This window comes from Athene cunicularia (genome assembly GCF_003259725.1).
Source record: "Athene cunicularia isolate RWA chromosome 2 unlocalized genomic scaffold, athCun1 chr2_part1, whole genome shotgun sequence".
Taxonomy (NCBI): domain Eukaryota; kingdom Metazoa; phylum Chordata; class Aves; order Strigiformes; family Strigidae; genus Athene; species Athene cunicularia.
Genome location: NW_020799095.1, coordinates 58,212,359 through 58,239,340, shown reverse-complemented (window position 1 = coordinate 58,239,340; position 26,982 = coordinate 58,212,359). Strand labels below are relative to the sequence as shown.

At 38.6% G+C, this 26,982-nt stretch overlaps 2 protein-coding genes across 3 annotated transcripts in view; one reads left to right on the top strand and one right to left on the bottom strand.

The window, feature by feature from the left end:
• NUP153 (nucleoporin 153) overlaps nucleotides 1–17,664 on the top strand; it is a 31,338-nt gene extending 13,674 nt beyond the window's left edge. Inside the window, exons 3-14 of one of the 2 annotated variants that reach the window (XM_026841677.1) lie at nucleotides 1,128–1,257; nucleotides 2,826–2,963; nucleotides 3,735–3,827; nucleotides 4,069–4,159; nucleotides 4,410–4,529; nucleotides 6,229–6,843; nucleotides 8,748–8,942; nucleotides 9,451–10,293; nucleotides 11,980–12,348; nucleotides 14,086–14,358; nucleotides 15,670–15,829; nucleotides 16,268–17,664. In XM_026841677.1, coding sequence (XP_026697478.1) covers nucleotides 1,128–1,257; nucleotides 2,826–2,963; nucleotides 3,735–3,827; nucleotides 4,069–4,159; nucleotides 4,410–4,529; nucleotides 6,229–6,843; nucleotides 8,748–8,942; nucleotides 9,451–10,293; nucleotides 11,980–12,348; nucleotides 14,086–14,358; nucleotides 15,670–15,829; nucleotides 16,268–16,352 — 3,112 coding nt within the window. In that variant the 3' untranslated portion in view covers nucleotides 16,353–17,664. Of the gene's footprint in view, nucleotides 1–1,127; nucleotides 1,258–2,825; nucleotides 2,964–3,734; nucleotides 3,828–4,068; nucleotides 4,160–4,409; nucleotides 4,530–6,228; nucleotides 6,844–8,747; nucleotides 8,943–9,450; nucleotides 10,294–11,979; nucleotides 12,349–14,085; nucleotides 14,359–15,669 lie in introns of both variants that reach the window. The other variant, XM_026841676.1, reaches the window with a different exon arrangement.
• A 2,181-nt stretch (nucleotides 17,665–19,845) lies between these two features.
• On the bottom strand, nucleotides 19,846–23,648 carry FAM8A1 (family with sequence similarity 8 member A1). The gene is made up of 4 exons (XM_026841678.1): nucleotides 23,463–23,648; nucleotides 21,322–21,445; nucleotides 20,964–21,103; nucleotides 19,846–20,635 (listed from the first exon to the last, which is right to left on the bottom strand). The coding sequence occupies exons 1-4, from the start codon at nucleotides 23,603–23,605 to the stop codon at nucleotides 20,491–20,493; spliced, it is 552 nt and encodes a 183-aa protein (XP_026697479.1). The 5' UTR covers nucleotides 23,606–23,648; the 3' UTR covers nucleotides 19,846–20,490.
• Between the last annotated feature and the right edge of the window lie 3,334 nt (nucleotides 23,649–26,982).

Below are 26,982 nucleotides of genomic sequence, written 5' to 3'. Positions count from 1 at the left end.
GTTGCTCTTTTACATCCCTGCAAAGATACATCGTCATCAGAGAATCGAAGAACTGGCAGTCAAAATTTCCACTGTCTGGACTATTAAAAGGAAACATTAGAAAATAACAATCTAAATGAGTTCTTCTATTTCAGGTCTTCTGGCTTAGTCATCATTCCTTTATGATGTTTTGACTGTTTCTTTTCTATGTCTTTCTCTTGGCTGCTCTTATTCATGCAGCTTTGCTGGTTAGAGCGTCAGGTATTTACCAGTATTTAGTAACATGTGGAACAGTTGAAAGGAGCAGTTTAGGACAGCCTCCCTCCCCTTGGGACCTATGACCAAGTTTAAGATATGGACTGAATTAAGGTGAAATGACACCAGCCAACTAGTTGAACAATTTATTAATACAAAATACAAGGCAAGTGATTAGATACAGTAACTCAATGGCAACTATTTAGCTGGGTAAGCAAGTCCCGTGCTACATGTTTTTACTTGGATCTAGTTTTAATTTGTTAAAGAGAAAGAAAGGGGGGGGGGGGGGGGGGAGAAAGATACCACCACCTGTGGATCCAACAGTGTCCCATTGGTTCTCTTGATTCTCGGTGTCTTGGTGGTGGAGGTGTCCCCCCTAGCTTCTGATGGTACCATTTTTATACAGCCCGAGTCCCCAAAATATCTGCCTGGTTTCAAGAAACTTCATGCATATGCATGGAGGGCGTGGTGTCATGTGATGTAGGCGTGGTCTGCTTTGGTGCATGCTCGGTGTGTCTGGGGTGGTTGCAGGGAGATTATTCTGGGGGTCACATCATATCAAAGTCTACAACCTAGTACCCTATGCCTGCACAGTTAGTTGTTGGCAGGAATTAAAATCACGGGTTCTTGCCTAGTTCAAAACCACAGGACGTACTATTGTTTGGTCCTGCCTCTGCGGGGCCGGAAACTGATGTTTTGTTCTTGCTTGTGGTTTCCTCCATACCAGGAGTGTTTAAGGCAAATGTCTGTGCATGTGTACGCCACAGGGTATCAGTTCTAGGACTAACAGTGGCTATAATAGCTTGAAATAGTTGATTTTTTAAAAAAAAATCCCTGTTTGTTTTTTTTTCTTTTTTCCCTTTCTCAACCCATGTATCGTTATTCTCCCCCAGCAATTCAACCTATCCCAAATTTGGTACTCCTGCATCCAATGGCCTGTCTTCAGGAGGAGGAGTGGGTGGTGGCGGCAAGATGAGAAGGGAAAGAGAACACTATGTATCAAAACTTGGACAGGAACAACAGGTAAGGGACTAAGGTTAATTGCTCTCACTGAGGTTACTGAAGTAACTAGCTAAGTATGCTAGTTTAACTGCCTCATAGTAATTTATAATAATGCACTTCATTTTTGTGTTTTTTTCACTTTGGGTTTCAGGGCAAGCTTAAATTTATTCATCTGTTTAAGTGCTTTAACTTTGGTTTTATATTTTTGAAATCTGTAGTCATATTATCTTGAAGAGGCTTCATGCTATAAAGTTTCTCATTAGCAGCTGAATGAACAAATTTTGGTGAAGGTTTGTAGAGTTTTAATAAAGGAATGATGCTTGAAACAAGTGCCAAGAAAGTAAAGTGTATTTAATTTTGTTTTTTCATATTTAAGTTATGTAGAAAGATACAGGCCAAGAGTCTGAAGCAGAAGACAGTGTTCTGCATGTCTGCTGATAATAATTTGCAGTTTTTGGCACTCTCATTGCGAGAGGTTTTTTCTTGTTTCAATGGGAAAAGTCCATTTAATAAAACTGTGGTCATGACTATCCCGAAGATTATTTTTCTGACTGGATTTTATGTAAGCTGCGTACTACTGCATCTTAAATATAAAAAATTTAAACCAGTCTTCTGGCTGATGGAAAATGAAGAAATAGTAAATACTGGAGAATGTTTCTGTAACACAAATGGTCTGAATATGGAAGTTCAATAGACTCTTCAAATCAAAACTCTGAAGGATTTAAGCTATAGAATACTTTAAATTTCTGTAGTAGTATCTTGTATCTCTGCTTAGTCACTTCTGGGTACATGTTGGTACTACTGTGCAAATTGTGATTAGATTGCCTATTTCCATTTGCACCCTAACTAATCTAATCTTGGTAATCAAATAGTTTAAAAGGCAAGGATACGACCAGTTTTAAGGTACCCAGGTTTCTGAGTTTTAAATTTGCATCCTGATACATGGTATAGACTATATTTACCAGAGTGTGATCTTCTATGCTGCTAGTCAGGCTTTCTTTTTTTGGCATTTTATTCTTTGGCTTGCTTTGGGATTTTTGATAGTCTAAGGAACCCCCGTACTTCCTTAAAATTTGTCAAGTTTACTTCAGTAGTGACTTCAGAAACTTTGGCAGCTCTCCTGTCTAATTTTGCAAGAGGAACACTTTCTCATTTGCCTTGAGAGTGTACTTGTAATTGAAGAGATGAGAGGATAATTAGAAAGGATGATGTTTCTCTAGATTTTTCTTAACTAAAGTATAGAAAACAAAAGTAAATCTGATCGGTGCCCCTAGTTCTGCACAGGTAACAACTTTGAGCTGACTTTCAGGATTCTTACCAGACTGGTGATGAATGTAGTATTAAATGGAAACACGCCTGCCATAAATTAAAATGACATGGCAGACTGAGGTGGGAAAGGTCAGGATTCCTGTTGAAAACTTGCTCTGTCTTAATCTATAGCTCTCTCTGTTATATTTATCTTTGTTAAGAAATTAAGGACGGGACAAGGTAGGAAGGTAGTATGTCTTGTAAGAGAAGAACTAAATTTTTTACAACTTTTTAAAGAAAGAGAAAAATTAAAATTTGCAACAATTAAAATTTACACCTAGGAAGTGGAGGAACCAGTACTACCGAAGGTACCCCTACCCATCGGTACTGCATCGCTGCCTTCCTTCACCTTTAGTTTTCTTGCCAGTAGCACTGTCTCATCGTCACCAAGTGCTGTTTCAACGGCAGTGATGAACAAGGTAAATTTTTGTTGTATATTGGGAATGCTTTTTTAGGATGAGTATACATCTGGTTTGTTTCATGTTAACAATCCTCCATGGTGCTCATGAAACCAAACAACGTTAGTTTATATTCTGTTGAATAAATCAAGGTTGTATTCTGATTTGGAGCTGGGGGGGAGTTTTTGATTCAGCCCCTGTCCATCTTATACTTTGCAAACTTCTAGTTAACATAATTGTGTAACTGCTTCCAATGCTATGGAGATTTTGTTGGAATCTTATGCCAAGTTAAATTAATAAATTAGAGGTAGCATTAATGGTCCTATGAGCCTAGTGTAGAATGTGAGCCTAGGGTACAGTAATTGGAATATTACTGCAGAAAAATAAACATTCATCTATTCCAGAGTACTTAATATTTTATGTTTTGAAGCAGGTATCTGCTTTAACATGTTGAGATATTTGCTGATGCTCTGAATACAATTGAGCTGAGTTTAGTTTAAGGTTCTTGCTGCCTGGTCTGCTTTTCCATATATTTAATAGATCTAAGTAGCATCTCAGTTTTTTCTCTTGGTTTATGGGCTTTGGTTTTGATGATACTGTACTATATGCTTATCTACAAGCTTCATTTTCTTTTATTATAACTCCTATCTCTGGATTAGAAATAAATACCAAACATCAGATTCCTCAACTTCACAGAAGAACATCTGTTAGATAAGTGAACTCAGGTAGCCGCTATTGTTTAGCCAGGGTGTTTTTCTTTTAGATACAAAGCTAATTCTTTTGAAAATACAGGTACAACCAGCAAGTAATGTTGGCAGTCCTGTGTTCAGATTTTCATCTCCAATTGTGAAATCTACTGAGGCGGAAGTGCTACCTCCGTTGTCTGTAAGTAAAATAAGTAAAGCTCAACCTTTCCTCAAGGCTTTAGTAGAATATTGCAGAACAATTAAGCAGAATTGGCCCTGATAATGGGGAAAAGAAATGTATAGGTTTCTGGCTTATAATTTGTCACTCAGCATGTATACCAAAAGTTTGAAGATAGGATTTCAGATTATTATTTGTGTGTCAAATTTGATTAAAGTTTCTTTAGTTTCAGGATCTGAAAAGTCTCTCTTTTTTTCCATAGCAGATTGGGTTTACATTTAGTGTTCCTGTTGTAAAATCAACAGAGCTTTCTGGATCCAGTGATACACCAGTGACATCCTTACTTACTTTAGGTAACAGAAATGCTGATTTTATTTATTTTGTGTACTTAAATACTAACTCTATCCTTTCTGAACATATTAGCCAGGTAAAGTGACAGATCTGCTTTTTAACCAAATTGGAATTATAAACTGTTGTAAACAAGGTAGAATTTTGAAGATTCTGATATAAGAATCATGAAACTTGGAAATCCTTGTTTCTAGCAAATGTGACTATATTTTCAGTGGATTTCTTTGTGAAAGGTGTTTTTGTTTGTTTTTAAAGATACCACCACTGTAAACAGCACCAGCAATAAGATGGGAAAAGAAGAAGAATACAATGGCCCCTCCAAACCTGCAAAGGTCTTAAAAGAAGGAAGTGTGTTAGACATTCTAAAAAGCCCTGGTAAGATAATGAACTCCTTTTAAAAAAATATTGCAAAAAATATGCTAGCATATAACATCATTGATTTTTAAAAAGCCCACCAGCACAGCAGCATACCTCTTTGGCACTGTTAGTTGCAGTATTAGCTATAAATACAAGCATAGGACAATGTTAACATTAAATGCTGCATCTGTTATCGTTGATATCCCCTTCTATTCTAAGTGACTTTTGTTGCTAAAAGGAAAACTGCACCTTCAAACCAGATGCATTGCTTTTCAGTTAGGATGTAACTAAAGTATAAAGAGAATCAGTCAAATTTTAAATGAGTAAAATTCATTTTAAATTAATATTATAAATGAATAAAATTTATGGAATTGGAAAGGAAATGTCTGTAAAATGCTTTACAAACATTCCTCTCTCACCTTCACCACCTCTGGAAATTAAGAATAGTAAAGACAGTTTCATTCCCAAAGATGTTTCCAAAGCTTCAAATTTTTGGCTTTAAATGATAACAGTTACTATGGATTCACATGTAAAGTTTAAGTAGAAGTGGGCTGTTTCACTTTAAAAACCCTTTTTAAATTTTTACTTTTTAAGTAATTGAAGTTGTTTTCAACTGTTTAATAAAGTGTGTGTAGGTCATGTTTTTTGTTTTAAGAAGGGCTTTATTGAATTTGATCTTTTCCCATAAACCTTCAGTTGCATCAGGACCCTTTTTTTTTTTTTTTTTTTTTTTTTTTTTTAATGAAATGACAAATCTATGTACTACTTAGGAAGGCAGTGCTTTTTTTTATATTGGAAAGAACTGTGAGAGAAAATACACTGTGCATTTTATTTAAGAAAAGACCTGTGAGTCAAGTGACATTTTCTTTATCTTAAGAGAAGCAGGTTCTAAATCCACACTGTTCAAAGACTCCACTTCCAATACAAAAAAAAACCCCAGCTCTAAACCAACATAATAATAATAATAATAATAATAATAATAATAATAATAATAATAATAATAATAATAATAATAATAATAATAATAATAAACCCTCTTCATTTTAGCTTTAAAAGTAATTTGTGGTGCAGTTGAAGATGCATTGCCATAGCATTTTCTTTAGTGTTTCCATATTGGTGGTTCTTCTTATTAAAATGGGCACCTTTAAATAAGGATTTGGCCTGTGTCCAGTGCATTTTGAACACAGATTATAGATAACAATTGGTCTGTTGTCTTCATATTTATTACTTAATTAATACTCACTATCTGTGGTGAAATACCATGTGGATTGCTGCTCCAACTACCAGCTGCTGTACAGCTACTGAAGTAAATGTGAGTCATCTACTATGGCAGAAATAGCTTTAGAAATTTTATTTGATTGGGCATGGTATCTTAAGATGAAATTGGATTATATCTAGTCTATAATGGACAGTCAGCTCTCAGTACTGTTTGTTCACACTTGTATCTACCAGCAAAGATTTATATTTAAATCTTTCTTGGAACTGAAGAGTTAGATTTAACTTTAAATAAATGTTCTGTTGTGTCCCAGTGCAGCATATGAAATTTCATCCCTTTAGATAAGATTTCCAGGGACTTCCTCTTGCAGTTAGTTGGAATGTATAGTTGTAAGTGTTGACACTTGGTTTAAATTTATGCCATCTAGTATTGTAGGTAATTTACATGTAGTGAGGGTACTGCTTTATCAGTAAGACATCTTCCTGTTTATTTTTCTTCTAGGCTTTATGACTGTGAAAACACATTCCTCTACATCTGCACAGCCTGTTACAAGCACAGTGGTCTATACAAGGCCTGCAATAAGTAGTTTTTCTGCAGGTAAAGACACCTCTAAACAAGCATCCTCATTTTGGCAGTCTGACACATGCGACCCATGTCTGCAAAACAAAACCACAGATGGCAAATATGTAACATGTGAAGCTGCTAAAGTGTCAACAGTTGAGAATACAAAGCAGACAATAAGCTCAAGTCAATGTGTCACCTCTAAAGCAGTAGTCCCTACAACAGGAACATTGGGCTTTGAAGACAAATTTAAGCCAGCACCCAACACGTGGGATTGTGATACTTGTCTGGTCCAGAACAAACCTGAAGCTACAAAATGTATAGCATGTGAGACACCAAAGCCTGGAACAGGAGTAATGCCTGCTCTGACATTGCCAGTGGTCACAGACAGCTCGGTGACGGTGACGTCTTCCTCCAGCAGCACTGACACAACAGTCACTCTGGGGTTTGGAGACAAATTTAAGAAGCCAAAAGGCTCTTGGGACTGTGCAGTGTGCCTTGTTTCAAATAAGGCAGAAGACAGCAAATGTGTAGCTTGTCAGTCTGAGAAACCAGGTGTGTGTTCTTCTCTTTTCTGTTGTTTCAATCTCAGCCTCTGTGCGTTCGTTACAGAATAAAATATGTTTCATGTAAAAACCATTTTCAGCACCATGGCTGTATGCCAGACAGGATGGATTAGTGCCTATCTGCAGGAATGGTTACAGGCACTTCTGAGGTCTCAGCCCAGATTCCAGCCTGTCACATGGATTGAACTGATTGTGAAATGTACTAGTGCAGAGCTGAATTGAAGCAAATACACCCTGCTTTACAACTGGCGAGGAAAGGACTAAACTGGATGCCTTATCTAACTATTTACTCATTTTAATTTGGGGAAGAGTGAACTCCATAGCAAGTTAAAAAATACTGTTAGTTATTTTTTTCCTTTCTAAACATAAGTAGAAACAGTATTCATAGAACATGGCTAAAAATGTCTCCACTCAGCATGTGTGTGTAATTGAGCAGAGGTATAAAGCCAGAGTTCAAGACAGTGTAGTCTTTAACTAGTTGCCTTAAGCTAAAACAACTGTATGTTCAGCTATGCCTGTGAAGGCCAGTGGTAGCTTTCCAGAACATGGGTGACCTTGTTCTGGAAGGTTGAGGTCCTTCCAGACCTTGAGGGGGTGGGCACCTTCTTCAGTGCAGTGCTGGGTTGTTTCCCATTGTATGTGATTGTAATTGATTTTGAGTGTGCTAAGTTTATTGCTTTTAAAGCAGAAATCATTATTTTAGTGTTAAATTTCATTGGCTCTTAACATAATTTAATATACTATTAGGTCAAAAAACACCTTTGGAAATATATCCTGGGAGAAAAAAAGAAATCTTAAGATGGACTAGATTGTGCTTTTGTAATCAACCTGTACAGCAGGAGTGGAATTTCTTCAGATAATGCATTTCAGAGGGAGCTTACTCTCATGGATTTTCAGCCTCAGACTGATCAGCTGGCACTTTTGTCTGAGACTGTAGCCATTGCAAGGAGGAATTTTGGATCTGAGGGGTTTGCCATGACCATCATGGTGCAGAGAATTGCACAGTTGTATTACATCTGTCAAGGGGATGAGTAAGGCAAGTAAAACAAGAGGATAAAAATTCTCTGGGTGTGCTGTGGAAGAGAAGACTCATTCCTGTCTTCACTGTTTAGAATTTGAGGTATTACCCACTGTCTCTCTTAAATGTTTTAAAGCCATAGGTGAATGTGACAATTATGTGATGCTTTTGTGCCTTCTGCATGTCCACTTCAGTCCTTAACAGAAGTGAAGTTTTCTGCTGGGGTGCAGCATCAAGTGACATCTCTTACTTTACAAGGGAGAAAAATCAGAAGGCAGGTGTTGTCTTTTGGGCCTCTTTAATGAGGTTTCTGCTGCTGTTGAAGACAGAGTAGCTTGTGTAGTGAAGAGTTGTGGGTTTTGAATCTTGGAGTTCCTCTCTGTTGTGGTTTTTTTTTGGTCATGGTGTAGTTTTGAACATGTTTGTCTTTTGGGATTTGGTGATGAATCATTCCGGTAAATTCTCAGCCTCGTATCACTTGACAGTGGTCATTAACTTGAGTGGTGCTAACTTTGACTATGGGTTACTCATGTCACCGGAAATTCTTTTAGTAGTTTTAGTTGTATACAGTACCTTTAATTGACATCTGAAATAGGTTGTGTTGCTCTATTGTCTGAACTGCAGTTGCTGTTTAAATGTCATTGGTTCAATTTGTGCTTAAAATCATACATAGATTTTAAAGAAGAATCTAGGTGTTTCTGTTGTTTACATTCTTGGATTGAGTTTGACTGGAATTAACTTGTAGTTTGATGGGTTTTTTACTCTTACACTTCTCTGTTTTGTAATTTAGTGCATGTTTAAGAGTTTCTTAAAAAGTTCACATTCACTTTATCACTTAAGCAGGATGATTGACTATCATCTTGCTTATTTCTCAGGGAGTTCAGTGCCTGTGACCAGTAGCAGCGTTTCTGCATTTTCTGCTTCTTCTGGAGGATTTCTGGATTTAGACAAATTCAAGAAGCCTGAAGGAAGCTGGGACTGTGAGGTCTGTTTAGTCCAAAACAAAGCAGAAGCCACAAAATGTGTAGCCTGTGAAAGTGCAAAACCAGGCACCAAAGCAGAGCTCAAAGGTAATACTCAGTGAGAAAAGCAAGGGTGTACATTCTACAATTTTTAGTTTTTCTTTTTTAAATACAATTATTTTTCCTTTGAGGTATGGCAAAATTGTTCGTTTTTCCTCTAGGAATATTGCTTAAGTAAGGTAATGTGCCTGTGTTTCCACACCCTTTCCCCAGAAAAAGATGATATTTTTTAGCAAAAAGCTTGTATTAATCATATAGTTTGTTCTTTATAAGCCTTATGTGTTGTTAATTTGGAGTCTAGACTAAAAGCATGATCTTTCAAAGAAGTTAGCAGTGTACTTTTCAAAGCCATGTGGTGGAAAGCAGAGTACCATTGCAGAAAGGTATATGTAGAGAGGAAGCGTGAAGTTTTCTTATTTGTTTTGTGGTTATTTTTTTTTTTTTTAAAACAGTTTTGATTCTGGGAAGTTCAGCACTTGACTCTCAGCCATGTAGCTAAAGCTTACATGTAATACATCATATATTGCAAACTTAACATTATTTATTATTTCTGCAGGTTTTGGTACTGCTACTGTGTCCACAAATGCTGCAATGCCATCATTTACATTTGGTGTCCAGCCATCCTCCTCTGAATCTTCTCATACATTAGGTAGCACAGGAAGTTTTAAATTTGGAGAACAAGGGAGCTTCAAGTTTGGCATTGCATCTGAATCTGCATCCTGCAACACTGCGGCTGGGGGATTTAAGTTTCCTGCTAGTGCAGGGGACTTCAAATTTGGAGTTTCTTCCTCAGACTCTAAATCAGAAGATATTAACAAAGAAGGTAAAAGTAACAGTTTTACCTTTGGACTTTCATCTACAAGCAGTCAGGCTCCTTCAGCATTTCAGTTTGGGACAGCGAGCCTGGGACAGCAGGAGAAGAAAGAGGAACCAGTTTTGGGAGGCTTTGGTTTTGGCACAAGTTCTGCTTCTTCCATAACTACTAATGAGAATAAAACCGGAGTCAGTGGCTTCACTTTTGGAACTGTGGCAGAAAAGGAGGCAGCATCACCCGCTTTTCCATTTAAGAAGACAGATGAGAAAAAGGATGAAACTCTTCCAGCCAAGGGAGGCTTCTCTTTTGGCACTGTGGAGTCTGCACCTGCCTCACAGTTTGTTTTGGGAAGGACAGAAGAGAAACAGGACTCTGTCACTTCTGCTGCTCCATTAACATTTGGAAAGAAAGCTGACAGTGAAGAGCTAAAGGCACAACCTATCTTTTCAGCTGGGACGGCTGAGCATACCAAAGAGGAGAGCACAGCAAAACCTATGTTCAATTTTAGTTTTGTTAAACCATCGGAGAAGGAGAGTGAGCAGGCAAAGCCATCTTTTGCATTTGGGGCACCAACTAGTACTTCAGGTAAACAGAACAACTTTTGTCTTGTCTGCTCGTGTCCATCAAATAATACATCTGAGACGATACTTGACGAAATCTATAGGGTTTGATATATATTATGCAATAGAGCTTTAGAAAAGGCTTTATTACTACCTGTAGCCTGTCTTTAGTTCTGGTTGTTGATGTGTAGACAATAGGTAGCAATTCCTTTTTAGATTTCAGTGAGTTTTAACGCTAAGTTTAGACAAAAAAATCGCCACACCTTACAAACCTGTATCGCTTCTTGTATGAGCACAGGCATTCTATTTTTTTCAGTAGTAGGCAGTTCAGCTGGTGATAAAAGCTCTAGTATGGTGCAGTATAGAGGCATCAGACTAGTGTTGTTATTCATAGTGAAAGGGAATGGGAGAGGGAACACCTTATTCCCATGTACTTGCATTTTATGCTGCTGGGTGTACTGTTTCTCTACTGCGACGAAAGTATAAAAATTACTTCATAGATATTACACAGTTTTGTGTTCCTTTAATTTGTTGAAAGTCTGCAGTGGGAGTTTATAAAGTTCTTCAGTGATGATCACTGTGTGGAAAAATTCTGTTTGTTGTATTCCATTGGTATGACTTGGCAACTGTGTTTTAGAGAACAGAATTGATTTCTAACTTCTGAAGTGATATGGAAAAGGGCATCAGTAAGTAACCCTGAATAAAAGCATTACATAGGGTTAAACTGGTTTTAACCACAGTATTCTTATGGTTGAACTACTATTGAACAGACAGGGGTTTGGAGGATTGTGGGCTTTATGGGAGGGGAGATTGTTGGGGGGAGGGGGTTGAGGTTGGGTTTGGCTTTTTTTTTTTTTTTTTTTTTTTTTTTTTTTTTTCCCTGCCAGGTAAAGTTATGGAGTTTGGTTTAGTTAGGGACATTTGTTGAAGCACCTTGTGCAAAAGTAAGTTTTAACAAGCATTCTTAAGAATGGTATAGTCCCTTAAAAACAGATGAAAAGGGGTCATAACTGCTGGACAAAAAGATAGTAGGAAACTGAAACAAGATCACACATTAGTAATGAGAATTAGACTGGCAGCTTAGAGAAAGCTGCAGAATGATTGACTTTAACAGCCAGCTCTATTTTAAGTGTGTAAAACTGCACTCAGTAACAATGGTCTTGATGGAGGGTTGTTCTCTGTTGCTCCTAAAAGGGTGCTTAAGTACAATGAGTTTAAGCTTGGAAGAGGTAAGATGGAGAGATTGTAAGCTTTGCCTGACTTACAGCCCTGTGCCTACAGCTTTACTTTTGAACAAGCTACAAATGAAACTGTATCACCATGTTTTTCAATACTCCATTGGGCAAAGCCATAAAATTGTTACTGGTGATTGGTGATGGTGTTCTAAGAACATCTGAAATATATTTTTGTTTGAAGAGTTCAGAAGTACTGGTTGATACTGGTTCAGGTAATGACAGCCAGTGCGTAGTGTTTGTAACCGATGAAGCCTAAACTGCAGTGGTGTCCTTGTGCTTTACAGTTTTCCATTTCTTTAATTGTGGATGGCAGCAACCAGCACATTAAATCTGGAGTTTATGTAAGTGATGGTAGCTGGTATAGTAGTTGGGGTGTCATTCAGGATTGCTCTTTGTATGGTCATTGAAACAGGAGTCTACTTGCTGTACTTTGTTTGGAATTTCTGGGATGGTTTATGTACTGTTCTTTCTCTCAGATCAAGGAGCAACAAAGCCATCCTTCAGCTTCTTGAGCTCTAGCTCCTCAAGCACAGTTGTACCCACCACTTCAGCCAACAGCAGCAGTGTGTTTGGCAGCGCCATCTCTTCCTCAAATCCTCAGCCCGTTCCCGCTCCCTTTGTGTTTGGACAACCCAGCAACACTGTGAGCAGCTCTGTTTTCGGCAATTCTGCAGAATCTGCAGCATCTCAGTCATTTGGCTTCTCTCAAGAAAACAAACCAGCAACCACATCCTCCAGCACTGGCACGGCTCTTGCTTCATTTCTCTTTGGTTCAGGTGCCAGCAGTACCAATGCAGCAAATTCAGGCTTCACCTTTGGAGCCACCACCACGTCAAGTTCAACAGGTACATTTTGAATAGATGCTCTTATTTTTGCCATTTTGTAGTGGACAAAGGAAATACTCTTTCATGAATACTTTACTTTGGAGAATGTGTAGGCCAAATGCATGAAAATAGAGAGAAATCTTGGAGTATTTGTATTTAATGCTACAAATTGGGGCTTGTTTTTTCACAGTTTGGGGAATACGGTTTAGGAATGAACTGGCAGCAGCATTGTTTTATGCAAAGGACAACCCTTTCAATTTGTATAGGAACTTTTCACCATGAGAATGATAGTTTCTTTCTTCTTTCTGTCAGTCCAGAAGTCAATGAATTTCAACTTTCCTGATTTTTCTCTCCCATACCTAAAACTCTCAACTGTTGTGAATAATGTCAAGATTTGCAAAATCCTTCCTTCACAAGTATATAAACACAGTGCCTCTACATGCAATTACTGCTGTGTAAGGGTTGGTTTCCAAAAAATATTATGGCCAGTGTTTGTTAATTTTCTAGCAATTTAGAGAAGACTGAGGTAGGAATCTATATTTCTACACGTTTTCTGTTCGTTACCCCAGTGCATTAATTTATAGCAGTATGACACAGCTAAATCCACCAAATCATCTGTATTCCTGCTAGCCTAGCAGTATGTTGGAAATAAGGTTGAACCTGTGAGGAAGAGACTTCATCTAGTTTGATCTGATTGCTCAAACTTGGCATTCACAGAAATTGAATTTCCACACTTTTTGGTGTATCCAGAACAAAGAGAAAACAGTCCTAAATTATAACAACCAGCAGATCAATTTAACCTGCTTACAAATGAGTAACTTTCAGTGTCATTTTTTTAGTAGGTGATGCCATATTTCAAACATATTCACAAAGGATTTTTTTTTTTAAATGCAGAAGCCTATCTTAAGTTTTACCTTACATCTGTTCATCTTCTTGGAAAGGAAAAGAGTCAGCCATTCCAAGTTATGGTGCAATAGAGGGTATTTTCTGTTGCACAAAGGCTGATTAAATAGCATTAATAGTGCTGTCTAAAATGTCCAATTTTGCGTAAGCAGATCTGCTCTGTGTGTTCAGAGTCACTGTTCAGTCACATATTTTCATTCCGTTATTTCTGCTGGCCATGCAGAACTGAAGCAACTAAACAAATGAGATGGTTGTCTGTTGATGTTACGTAGAAAATTACTTTGCTAAACTGAGTTTTTGAATACAGAGAGATCACTGAAAGCTTGATTTGGCCCCTAGAAGTTGATAGTGGTAAACACTTGGGCAGGAAGGGGTGCAGTTGCTGACAAGAAAGGTCCATGTTCTGATCCTAACAAATCAGGAGCTGTATTTTGCATGTTTGAAAAATACAAGTGGAGTGAATATTCTCTCTGTGTGATATGAACCGCTTCTAGTAAATACAAATTAAAATGTACTATTTGTGGGAATCTGCTTCTAGAACATGAATGTTAACACAGTAATCTGAGTTTAGACAGCTGGTGTGTTTGAGAGTTAAAATTTTGTCTGGCTCTCATTAAATACTGCGTTCCTCGTGTTGCTTACAAGAAAAGGTGCAAATTTCTGTTATGGCTGACATAGTATTTGTTTCATATACTCACACAGATTGAAATTAAGGTGAGTATTCAGCTACGAGACTTGGGAAACATGGGGTTTTAGAACCTTTGTTTCTAGATTCAGTTCTTGTTGGGGGGGTGGGATGTGGTGTGTGTGAAAAAAGCCCTCACAGATGCTGACATTTCTCTTCTGTTCCCCGAGGGTCATCCTCTCCGTTTCTGTTTGGCTCTGGGCCTGCAGCACCTGCTGCCGGGCCAACGTTTGGTGCCAGCCAGCCACCAGCATTTGGCCAGAGCCAAGGGTCCAGCCAGCCAAGCGCTCCAAGTTTCGGGTCACTGTCGACACCATTGTTTTCAGCTGGTGCTCAGCCTGCTCCTCCTGCCTTTGGCTCGGTGACAAGCAGCACTCAGCCCTCTGTGTTTGGACAGCAAGCGACCCAACAGCCAGGGTTTGGCTCTGGTACCCCCAGTACTGGTGAGTGCTGACCGTCCTCTTCCTTTTGGTCTCAAAGATCATAGATTTGATTTAATTTTTCATGAAGTGCACCTTTAAATTATATGGAGGAAGAAGACTTCTGCCTTGCACGCGTATTTAACAATTACCCTCCATAAAAATAATGGGTACAGAGTTTAGTCATTTGTGTGTCTCGTGACTGTGGAGGATGTGCCATAGGTGCTGGTTTCGCACTGAGCCTTCCACCCAAGAGACTTAGCAGAGATGGGGGTTGCAACCCTACCGCTAAATATTGGGGTTTATTTTCTTGAGAAATGTAGTGATTAAAAGGAAGTGTTGAGAACTGTGGAGTACTCGCTGATAAGGCTGTACAAAGAATGGCAGAAGCAGTGCAAAATTACTGTTTTGGGATTTGTTAGAGTAGTTCTTAGTTATCTGACTTCATTAACAGACTTTAGCAATTGATTTGGATTGGGGGCTTTGTTGTCTAAGAATATGGTCAGAATTATTTTTAAGCATTTATGGGTCAAGACATTATTTAAAGTTCTTTTTACTAATAAAGTATAAAATGCCATGGGAAGGGGGCAGACAATGATCCTTACAGTTTTAAGTGTAAGACAGACCTGTTCCACACTAGGAATTACTAAAAAATACACTTTCAGAACATATGTATTGGGTATCATCACGTCAAATACTTAAAAGGAAAAGCCTTCTTTTTTCCTCTGAGTTGTTTTACAAAATAGCCTCCATTAAAACTGACATTTTTGTACTAACAGTAGATTAGTTGGCATACCACATTACTCAGTCTTTCATTAATTAGTAAGCAGTTTAAAGACAAAAATCTCCCTGAATTGTCTGTATTGCCTATCAGTTATTTTGATGGTAGGAATTTTTGGTGTTTGTTTGTTTTTTTTTTCAAGATGAGGTGCTGTGTTAGCAGGTGAAATGGAGTCCCCAGATTGACGGCACGAACACAAGGAAGTTTACTTAAATATTCATCTTCATGATTCAGTACTATCATTTAAGACTTTATTAATAAACATCAGTTTACTGAAATTAATAAACAATTAATTATCAGTGTGCCAGCAGTGTTCATTTGAGAATCCCTTTGTGAATCTCTATTAAAGTGAATGAATACTTCTCTGTGTACCATTTCTGTAGTAATGTGGCACTTCTGGTGCCCCCCCTCCCCCAACTGTGTCATCTTGAACCACCTGTAAAAAAAAAAAAATTCATTAAAGATAGTGGGAAGAACATGAGGATTTTGCTGGAAAGGATGAACTCGGATTTCAACTTTCTTACTCCCTTCTTGCTTCCACCCCATCTTCCCAGGTTCTGTATTCCAGTTTGGAAGTAGTACTTCTAATTTCAACTTCCCAAATAACCCAGGAGTATTTACTTTTAGTGCAAATCCTTCTGCACCAGCAGCACCGGCACAGCCTGCTGGCTCTTCAGGATTTTCGTTCAGCCAGCCTCCAGCATTTACAGTGGGGTAAGAGACCGTATCAGAATTTCGCTTGAGCTTCGGGTAATATCAGTGGACAGTGTTCAGCCTCTACTGCTGTTAAATCATGAGGTGTTCAGATGAACTTTCAAGTTTGAAACTAAATTGGGCATCCTTCCTTGTACTAGCCTGTCTGGGTAACTAAGCAACGGTATCTTTAAAGGAGCCTAGCTGTCAGAAATATCAACGTATGTGAAATTGTCTTGTTCTTGAAAGGTAAAATCCGTATCTAGCCATTATGCTGCTACTTACCTTCTGAATAAGAGAGATTTAATTGCTTTTGGTTTCTGGAACTCTCTCCCTCCTGTTCATCATATGCCATTTGTTGCCAGCGGGTAACAGTTGTTCTGGAGTATCTACTCAGTGCTGCTACTGAATTTTCAGCTACACTGTCCTAAACTCTGAACTACTAATTTCTTTTGATAGGACTAATGGGAAAAATGTTTTCTCTGCCTCTGGATCTTCAGTTTCTGGTCGGAAGATAAAGACTGCAGTTAGACGTAGAAAATAATCGCCCGATTGGTATCGCAACTTTCGAAGCAGCTACTACCCTGCATTGTTCAGTTGTTGGGATCGTACCTCATGCTGGGTTAGCTGAAGTCAGATCTGCCTAAAGGAATAGAAAACTCTGCTGCCCTTCCCTTCCCTCTCCCCAGTTAGGTTTTTTTTTTTTGGTAACGAATAGAGTTGGCAACAGGGCCGTTCGTTCTCAAGCAAAACTATTTTAGATTCCAGCAAGTTCCTTCTTTCACTGACTCGGCATGGTCTGGCTGTAGCCGTGAGTAGAGCCTGCACAGTGAATGGCTTGTACAATACCTCCTCATCTGCACCACTATGTGCGCTCATCTGCGTTTACTGACGCCTCGAAATTGTAATTATATCAGCGAGGGATGCTGTATAGAGTAGAGAATGTTGATAACGAATGATTTCTATGCTGAGTTTGTGCTGGTGTATGTGTGAAGTGAGTGAGTTTGGGTGTATTGTGCACTAAAATTTTCTGATAGAGGAAGACTGATTAAAGGATGATCCGTGCTAAGGACTTGTTAGATCTGTAGTTCTTCATTTAATAATTATGCTATTTCTATATTTTCATTCTTACAGCCCTTTATCACCTGTCTCGCCTTTGTTATTTTATTATGAAACATGTGTAAATACAATTTTGTTTCTCTATGTACTTTTTTGGCATAACAAATCTGTGAAATTGAAATTTTAATTTTGTGTGTTACGGCCATTTTTGTTTAGTATTGTCTCAGATTTTATGTAAATCCCATTATTCAAAGTTGCCTAAATCCATTTAGAAAATCTTTAAAATTGGGAATTCTTAAAGTAAGTTTATTGGCTTTTCTGATCCATTTTTGTTTGGACCAAAAACCAGTATTGTACAAAGTATTAAGTATATATTTTTATATTTACTGAAATGGACTGTGGTGACTTTGGATAATAAGGAAAAGTTTAATATTAAAGCCATGTTTATTACAGTATAATTAACATGTTAAACCATGGGATAAATGCCATCAATAAAACTATGAAATACTGGCTGGCAGTTGTAACTCTCCTTGAAGGCAGCTGCAGCTCTGTGAGATGATTCACTCCACCTGAGCAATGTCACATGCTTTCTCCAACCTCTGCTTTCTGACAGATGCTGATTTTAGATGATCTTAAATTAGTTAGGGGTTCCCTGGCACAAAGCAGAGTTTTATTGTTGACTTAAGCTCAGAGCCCATATGTCAGGGTGTCAGTTGTCTGGCTGCAAGGGTTGCGGTTAATTTTTATAGAGATATTAAAAAAAAAATATGCTAATTTTACAAACATTCACCACCATTCTAACTAAAGAGGAAGAAGTACACCTGGTTGTAAATGAGTAATTTGGGTTTTTACCATGTCTGTAGCAGTTGAGGAGCTTCTTAGAGAACAGACATTATTCCAATAATGTGAGAGGAAATGCTCATTTGTTTGGGGAGCACAGCTGAATTTTTACTACACTACAGCATTCAGTTTATGGTTGAGATCTGAGTGCTTGCTACAGCTAGAACTGAAAAGAACTGCATCGTTGTGTAAGCTTTAAATGTCTTTAGAGGTGTCGCTGAGGTTTTTGGCTTACACTTATGCCACTCCCCCCAGTGCTGCTCAGCACTTGCACAGCTACAGGTGCTGGTATTAAAAAATGAGATACTCTGACCATGAACCAGGCTTAACAGGAGCACAAAGGCTAACTTCTGTTTTCATAGGAGTCTTACGTAGACTTACTTGGAGGTCTTACATTTCTATAAATAGAAAATATCCAGCAACTAGACATCAAAACCACACATGTAAGCTGCTGTTCAGGTCACCTCCAGCCACTGTAGCTGTGGAGAGATTATATGCAGTTATGTGTTTCCAGGTGTCTAAATCTGAAAAATGCCATTAATTTCAGTTCTTTTCCTTGGCTATCACCTGTCAAGCACTCAGCCTACAAACAGAAAAAAAGTTGCATAATCGCTGCAACTTGCATTAAGAGACAAACTAAAAGCTAGTGTTTGCAAAAGCACAATGTATACCTGTTTCCAAGGACAAGCCCCATGTTCCTGAATTGTAATTTTTTTCTTTACCTGCTCTGGGAGGCCTGGTATTTTTCTACAGGGTAAGAGATACCTGTTTTATCTAAGGGTGTTGCTTTTCCTTTCCTCCCCCTCATCTTGAAGCCTAGTTTCTAGGTCACTGCTACAGTAAATAGAATAAAAGTTCTTTTTGTGTTCATACTGAAATTGTAAATAGGCAACACTCAGCCTAGAAGGGATTTTTTAGTTAGTTCTGGCAGCTTTAGCTTCTGGCAGGCTGACTGCCATGCCTGAACTTCTAACTTCAGTGAGTACTCAAATCAACAGTGCAATTCCTTGTAAGAACAGTTAAGTGGTATCTCTGAAGTTCTGTTTCAGCTAAACATCTTCAGGTGGTCTGAACATCAAAAGGGTGCTTTATTCAGCCTTGCTTCTTGCTCTTCAATACTTCAACATTTTTATTTCAGTGATGCATGTCAGTAATATTGCTCTAGTGCTAATGGTACATTTAAGACACTAATCTTTTGTTTGGTAAGAAATTACTAGTGTAAAACAATAGTAACCCTCAAAATGATGAAGTCTCTACGTTATCTGTAGTGAAGTACCTCAAAATCAGGTTTCTAGCTTGAGAAAGATATTTTTGAAGCAAAAAAAAGTACAAACATTCTGGAGAGGTAACTGATGGGAAAATGATTCTCCCACTATTAAGCAGTGGCTTTGGTCCTGAAATGTCATTGTAAGTGAAAAACAAACACATAAGAAGCACATTATATTTATACACAACACCACCACTTGTCAAAATTAAAAAATTGCAGAATATTAACACATTACTGATTATTTCACAGGAAGACAAGACAACCAAGCTCTCAAACATTTCTATTATCAGTCAACCCTTGTCCAAAACTGAAGGTAGGGTGAGAACTTCAACCACTGAGCAGTAACTTACACCTCAGAGAGGAACACACAAAAACTAGGCTCTAGAAGAATTCCAAACTCTTACTCAAGTTTTAATAAAACATTAAACATTGTTGCTTATATTCCTTTCCCAAGATACTAACAGAATGAAAATAAACAAATTAAAAGTTATGTAATCATGCAAAATATTAGGCTTCTTTATTCAGTATTTAAGTTACTCTGAATATACAATTAGCCAGAATTATGAAGTAAAAATAACCAGTATTTGTAGTTTTTACACCCATAACACAGTTTAGTTAATGTTTTCTGCATGCTCCTGAAACACATTAGGGTGTTTTGCTTGGTATTCTATGCCAGAATAGACAAGTGCTTTCACTCCAAACAGAAGCAAAAAAGTTACCTTTAACTGGGTGAAACATGGTATGGTCTGTACTGTTCATAGCTCCAAAATTATTTACACACACACACACATACACACACACACACACACACACACACACCCCAATTCACTAACACTGCAGCATAACATGCCCTTCCCAGAGAAAAAGCAGCTATTATTTCACCTCTTTATTAGCTTTGACATGTGAAATAGGTGACAACGCTTGAGACAATCATGCAAATAACTTCACAGCAACGTTCTGATAAAATACTAAGAGGTGAGGGAATATGATCAGTGTAGCAATAATAAGGAGCATGAGAATCACTGCTCATCTCTCTCTACACAGATGGCAATTGAATTAACATAATTTGCCTTCCTGTCTAATACTGCAGTACTCTTCCCCTCAGAGTTTATCATATGACTTAGGCAACTGCTTGGAAAACAACCTGCCAAGATCCAAAACTGGATGAGTGACATTTCTTTTAGGGTGGCATATTTCTAGGGATTTGCTTCCCACAGAGAACAGCTCCTTTCTGCAGTTAAGATTGACACTCATCAATTGGAGGTTAATACTTCCAGGTTTAGTATGTATTGTTTCTCCCAAACTTCTTTGGCATTTACAAAAACTCCAATACTTTGAAGGTAGCTGCTGGCATCATACTGGAGCAAAACATATTCTTTAGCTTCTGAATCAGTTCCCATTTAATTTGGGCAAAAGGTTCTGAGAGACACCTCAATTTAAGTTTTGGGGTAGGTCTTTGTTCACTGGGGATGGGAGGGGATGTTCAAAACCAGTCTGGAAATCTCCTCTGTTGGTATCATCTGACTCCATTTCTTCTTACCACAATAGTTCCTGCTACGATATCATAGGCTGTTCTGTTGTGCTGGAAAAACAGCAGTGTAATGAATGCAGGAAAAAAGGAAGCAATAGAAAAATTCTTGATCAAAGCTCGTATTGTGGACCTGAAATAGAATAAAACATTCAGTGCCTTACTTTCATTTTTCTGCTTAAATTAGTAGTTAGTTTACTTTGAAGTTTAGTGCCTCAGTTTTGCACAGCACAAAAATCAATCTCCAGAGTTCAGAGGAGGCTATTTTACCACCTAACCTGAAAAACATTCATGTGACTAAACAATTGCTATTTTATTCTTAGACCACAGAATCTAACAATAGGCCTTGCAATCTAATTATTGCAAAGGGCAGTGATAAAGAAATGGTGTATTTTCTTCCAAATCACACATTTTCCACACTGTTAACCTGAAAGCAACATGCCTGAGCTAAGAGCACTTACGTTGTCATACTGACATTAGAAGATGGAATGACTAACACACGGCTGGGCGCAATAAGTACAGATGTATCGCATGTCACAACTCGGAGTCCAAGCAAGAATTTCCCTGGGGTTGCTCCACCTGCTCCCCAAATACAGATTATCTGTAAAAGAGAAGTTATTTAAATTGCACACAACACCATGTTGTTGGCCGATCTAGCAAATTTGGTCTTCCTCAAAACTATGTGAATGTCGTAAATTCAACGTAATGCAAAATAACTGTAAAGAGGATTTACTTTATAGGTGTGATAGATGTTTTTTAAACATTTATTCAACAACTGACAAGCATTAATTATGGAAGTTAATGTTTAGGAACAGTTACCTCATAGAAGCAGACTAATAGCCTGTAGATGAGAGCTACTATCATCATTTTCTGCAAATCTTCCATGGACGTATCTTCATCTATTTCTTCTATTATGTAATGCATGGCAAATTTAGAGATGTCCCTGTACAAGATAAGACTGAACTTTAAAACCATCCTTCTCCCAGTACCTATGTTACCCCTTCAATATTAGAATTCACTCCTTCAGTTCTGGTATTAGTAAAAGAACAAAAGTTTCTTGGCTTCTCTGATACTAACAACCAAGGCATTAAAACTCAGAACACTAGGCTTCCTTCTGAGCTGCTGCCTAGTTCCTTTCAGTCTTTGTCATTAAGAAAAGATCATTCCTTATTACCACTTTTGCACAATGGTGCCCCTGGGTAGCGAGCTGCTGAATTGTTCTGAAAATTCTCACACTTCTTGGGAGAAAAACGAGATTCTGCATGCGATCACCAGTAAAGCTGACACCTTGGCATGCAAGAGGAAGTTCTGAACTTAAAGCAATTGAAACCGTCAGGTTTTTACTCTAACAAAGCTATGCAAAGCATCAATTTTGAGTCAACTATGTATTTTCACAAGATAAACTCTACGTTCTTATCTGATACCTGGAATGGGCATACTTGCAACATGTATTTAGGCAGACTTTTCACTAGCGCATGTAAGTGAGGATTACTACTCACAACAGAAACATGCAGTCCCACTTCAGAACAGAACACCTGTATTTGCACTACCTGCCCTCCTCTTTATTCAGACTCAAGGATCAAAATAGTTAAGGAAGTCAAAAATAGTGTGGCACAACTTGCATTTCCCTCCCATACAACCTTGTCCTGAAGTCTGTCTTGAGCCTATGTGGGTGATTTTTTTCATGCCAACTCCTCAGCCCAACCTCAAGCATACCACATCTCGTAAGCAAAAAAAACCCCAGAACATTTCTCTGAAGTTCCTTGTAACCAACTTGTTGGCTCTTGCAAAAGTAGTAATATCGAATATTCTATAAATTAATTGAAAAAGATTCCCTCTCCACCCCCTTCACTACTTTTCAGAAGCAATAGTTCCCCATCTTTCCAGTACTTCATTTTGTATCATTCTCAGCATACTAAAACCAAAATGGAAATACAAGCTGTCAGGTCAGAATTGGAGGTTTTGGCAACTAAATAGAACTGAAGAGTCTGGCATTATCTGAACAAAACCCACTGATCATTCACATTAACAAATTTACTGATTTGGATTTGACACTCTTCCACACACACCTTTCAAGCAGCTGTTTAAGGTCTCTGAAAGATGTTATCTGTACAATATCAGTTTACAGTCAGTCAAACCTTTGGAAGCTTCTTTAGCAGAAAACTTGGATTCTGAAATGTTTGTACAGTAATGGACTTACTGACTAACCCAAGCTTTCATCTCCTAATCAAACCAAAATATTTGATTACACCAACCCAAAGCAGAGGAACTAAATGAGCTATGGAATAAGATATCTCCAGTTAAAGCATCAGATAAAGAAACAGTCTGAGATAAACGATTACATCTGAGTATAAAAATGCAAAATGAAGAATCTTTCAGTCTAGTGTACAGCTGATATACACGATGCATAATCATACTTTTTAAGATACCCAACTTATGCCCAGCAAAGACTGCAGCATTCCTAGCAATCAGTCTGTATTTTAAAAGTACATAGACATCTGACATGCAGGATGTGATTTTGTTGTTGTTGTGGGTTACCATTGTTTTGGTCACAAATCTAAAACACAGCACAACAGGAGATGCTAGGAAGAAAATTAACCCCATCTCAGCCAGATCCAGTACATTTTTAAAGGCTGTTTAAAAAAACCAAGTTTGTCAATACTTTTCTTTGAAATTGTAAAAAATCTTGCTATTGCCCCCCCCCCCCCAATAATACTGCAGGTCTAAGTAAAGAGTTTGTGAGCCTATGAAGACACCTGTAAAAATTCTATTTCCATCAGCCAACCCAAATTCAGGAAGTATTTAAAAAGAAGGTTAACCTAGTGGTGCTTTTTCCTGAAGTTTTGACAGTTACTAAGTGCCATCACATGCATTAGCATATCATATATACATCATGACACCTCAAAGAACATGAAGAGCTTAAAGCTGTATGTAACAAAGCTTTAAATTGTTCAACTTACTTTATTCCACTGAGGTGCATAATACTTAAAACAATGGTTGCCTTTATAAAGAACAGAATAAAAAAATCCACCATCTCTGCTATGAACCTGTGTGCCAACGAAGGGATAATGAACTCCCGACCTGTAAAAGAAATAGTTAACATTACCCAGATTTTACTCCACAAAGTTCACACTATAATCTAAAGAACATTTCACCATTAATCTCATTGCAAGAACATAATCAAGATCTTGATCTCAGCTCACATCATCTTTGAGAAAACTTCTAAAGGTGTATGAATAAAAAATGAGCTGAATTATTTAAATCAATTTATAAGAACCTTCTTAAATCAGACACTTTCAGAACTCTGAGTCCCCTCATAATTAGAATTACAGACAAAATCCCACCCCACTAAAGAACCAAAGTACATTGAAGATGCATCAATTTTTGTGTTCTTTCGTTTAGAACAGCCTCACAGAGATTTCAGTAAATCTGAGGGTTCAAATAAAAGGAAAACTAGATGTACCACAGCTTCTCTATCACTAAACAGCAAGGCTTCTGTAGGTACTGAGTACCAGCTCTCTGAAAGCAAAACAGCCTATTTTGTCTCCAGTCAGACCCAGAAACAGGAGCAGATGAAAATATTAGTCATGCTTGACATAAACACTCCTGTAGACTAGTTATTATAACAAAACACAGCATGATGCACTACTGCGAGGCAGAAAATGTATCTAATTGGCCAAGTGCACATGGACACAAAGCAAGTGGTCACAGTTACAAGCTGATAATGCTACCTTGGATGATAAGTGCAAGGAAAATATCAAAAAGTATCTTAGTTTCCAAGGAATAGAGTTGCAAAATAATTTCATATGGACCCACCTACCCCTCTACTTCCCAAACATGACACTCTCATGCCACCAGCAAGGACTCACATCAAAATTTAATTTGGAAATACCCAAGTGCTAGTAGATATAACTTGTGGAAAATAGTGACTGCCTTTGTTAGTGTTTCTGAGAACACCTACCCCACACACACAGGGAAAGGAGAAAAGGAGGAAAGCAAATCGTTCCCCTCCCCAATCTCAAAAACCGGCATCGTTTCACTTACAATAAGCCTCCACACTTCAACTACGGAGACTGATACTGCCAGTCCCAGCCTCACAAACTATGCAAACTAAGCTGAGAGCCCACAGCACGTGGATGCTTTTAAAATGGTTAAGTATAATCAAGCAGTGATTAGGTAAGCACAGGTTCTTATTTAACATACGCTGGTTGATATATCTTTGTTTCATACCCGTTTCACCGATAACTTTGCATCCATAATACCAAGTAGCATGACTGTTACATATATAATACTAAGATGGATTCAATTCTCATTGTCAAAGCATGTCCAAGTTGTCAATTAAATTCTAATTAAAGATTCTTCAGCTAAGGCAGAAGGGAGCATAGCCACTCTCCCAATCCTGGCTTGCGTATGAGCACCAGACAAAAGCATTCATTGGTTCTGTCAAAAGGAGCACGTTTGCTTAAGTTCGTGGTACAGTTTCATTTGAATCTATTAGATTCAATTAATGAATACGGAAGAAGCTAAGTGGGGCTAAGAAAATGAGTATTCAAATTATGTTAAACTCCATTACATTAAGAAGCCTTGGCAACCCCTAGGCTCTGGCAGACTTCCACTGCAGCAATTTGAAGCGTTCCTCATAACAGAAACCCACTATTTTGCCAGGGGTTACTATCTGTATGGCAGGGACAGCCAAATGCAACATGAATCCGTCTCAGCTCTTAAGTCAGGGATCTTATGATCAGCTAGTAATAAAGCTGGGTTTGCACCGGTCTGCCACCGGGCATCTAAAACCTGGAAGCACTTTTTGCCCTCTCTTTCCCAGCAGAAGAGCAGTAATCTGCAGTAAGGTGGGGAGGGGCAAGGGGAAGAATCGTGAGGACTGTCCAGAAAAAGCCTGTTACTGCCCAGAGTTCTGTTAATATTTGTGCCCTGACACACACCTGCAGGCAGACTGAACTTTAAGAGGCAGTTACCAATTCCACTTCTTGATATCCCAGTTTAAAATCTGCAACATTAACATAAGCTGTCACTTATTTCAGCTTACATAAATGCACTGGGCTGTAAACTGCAGTGGTGTAGGGAAAGATCCATGACCTGCTCTGCTGAGCCTGCTGTGCAGGCAATGATCTGCAGCAGAAAAGGAGCCATAATCACTTTAGTTGTTCCAGATACATCCATCTGCAATCTGGAAACAAAGCACCAGCACTACAGTCTTTGTTTAGAGTTACATCATATTTGACCTACAGAGTTCCCTTAAGAAGGCCAAGTGTTGCAACAGCATTTAGCATTACATAGTAACCATGTTCACCAGCATGAAATGCTATTCGCGCCCTAAATTACCTTTAACATATGGAATCAGTTCCTGAAGAACTAGTTAAATATCCAAGAATCATGTCAGTCTAGCCTTTGTCCATATCTTCTGTTTGAATGACAGGCACTATCTGTTTATAAGCAATCTATAACTCAAAATCAGGGCACGATTAAATAAAATACTACTTCGTGTTATAACCTTGTTTAAACAACAGTTGCTCACAGCCCCATGAAAGAAGCCAATTCAAAAGCTACATTCCCTTCCCTTCAAAAGAAAGAAAAAGCAACTGAAAACGTTCTCCCCTCACACCCAGCCGCTGAGCTTATAAAAAAATGTTACAGACCAGTAATGCTGTACTTTGCCCTGCAGAAAGAAAGGAGATCTGGCTTTTCTCCAAAGTTCTTCAGCAGTGTTCTGCTCCACCGTTTTCTACCATTACTCAAGGTGCTAACCAGACACTCGGGGAATGTCACCTAGGTGCTCCTCGACTTGTGAGGAAATGTTTGTGCTCCAGGCTTTCTCTCTGATGTGACTGGAGCAAGTTTGTCTTGCTCTCGAACAAATATAAACAGAAGCACTGCTATACACAGCCTTCAATATTTACAGCCCTAGCAGACTTTTGTTTATCTCGGGTCTTGCTGCTAGCTTGCCGAACGTAAGCCTGTTTTTACTTCTCTGCTTCAATTTCATTAAGTGACTTTAAGGACCAAGAGCCCACTAAAACTGATAAAGTGAGTTTAGATGTCATCATCCAAACAGCCTACTTACAAAGCTTGGTGCATTACAAGCCCATGATCACAAGTTTTATTGAAAAAAACCCAACCCCAACCTTCTTCATATCCATGAAAACGCCTTACAAGCGCTAAAGCTACATGCCGTACACCCAAGCCAACCCTCTCAAACCTGCTTGCGGATTAAGTTCTGGATTTGCAAACTCGGTACTTGGGCTGTCCCCTTTTACAAGGCACAGCGACGCGCCCGGGTCTGCCGCCCTCAGAAGCGCAGCGGCCCTCAACGTTGCAAACCCCCCCCGCTTCCTCCCAGAGACGCCGTTTCCCAACACGGCGGCGGGGAAGCGACGGAGACCGAAGGCGCCGCGGGCGGCAAGGCCCCGGCCCCGCGCCCACCCGCCCCGCACGGCGGCCGACCAGGGGCTCTGGCCCCAC

Excerpts from the sequence above, each read along its gene's own strand:
- FAM8A1 (XM_026841678.1), bottom strand. The coding sequence starts at position 23,605 with ATGTTAACTATTTCTTTTACAGGTCGGGAGTTCATTATCCCTTCGTTG. Across the intron at positions 21,104-21,321 it reads TATTAGTCTGCTTCTATGAG|ATAATCTGTATTTGGGGAGC; the intron begins GTAACTGTTCCT and ends TCTCTTTTACAG. Across the intron at positions 20,636-20,963 it reads TCTAATGTCAGTATGACAAC|GTCCACAATACGAGCTTTGA; the intron begins GTAAGTGCTCTT and ends ATTCTATTTCAG.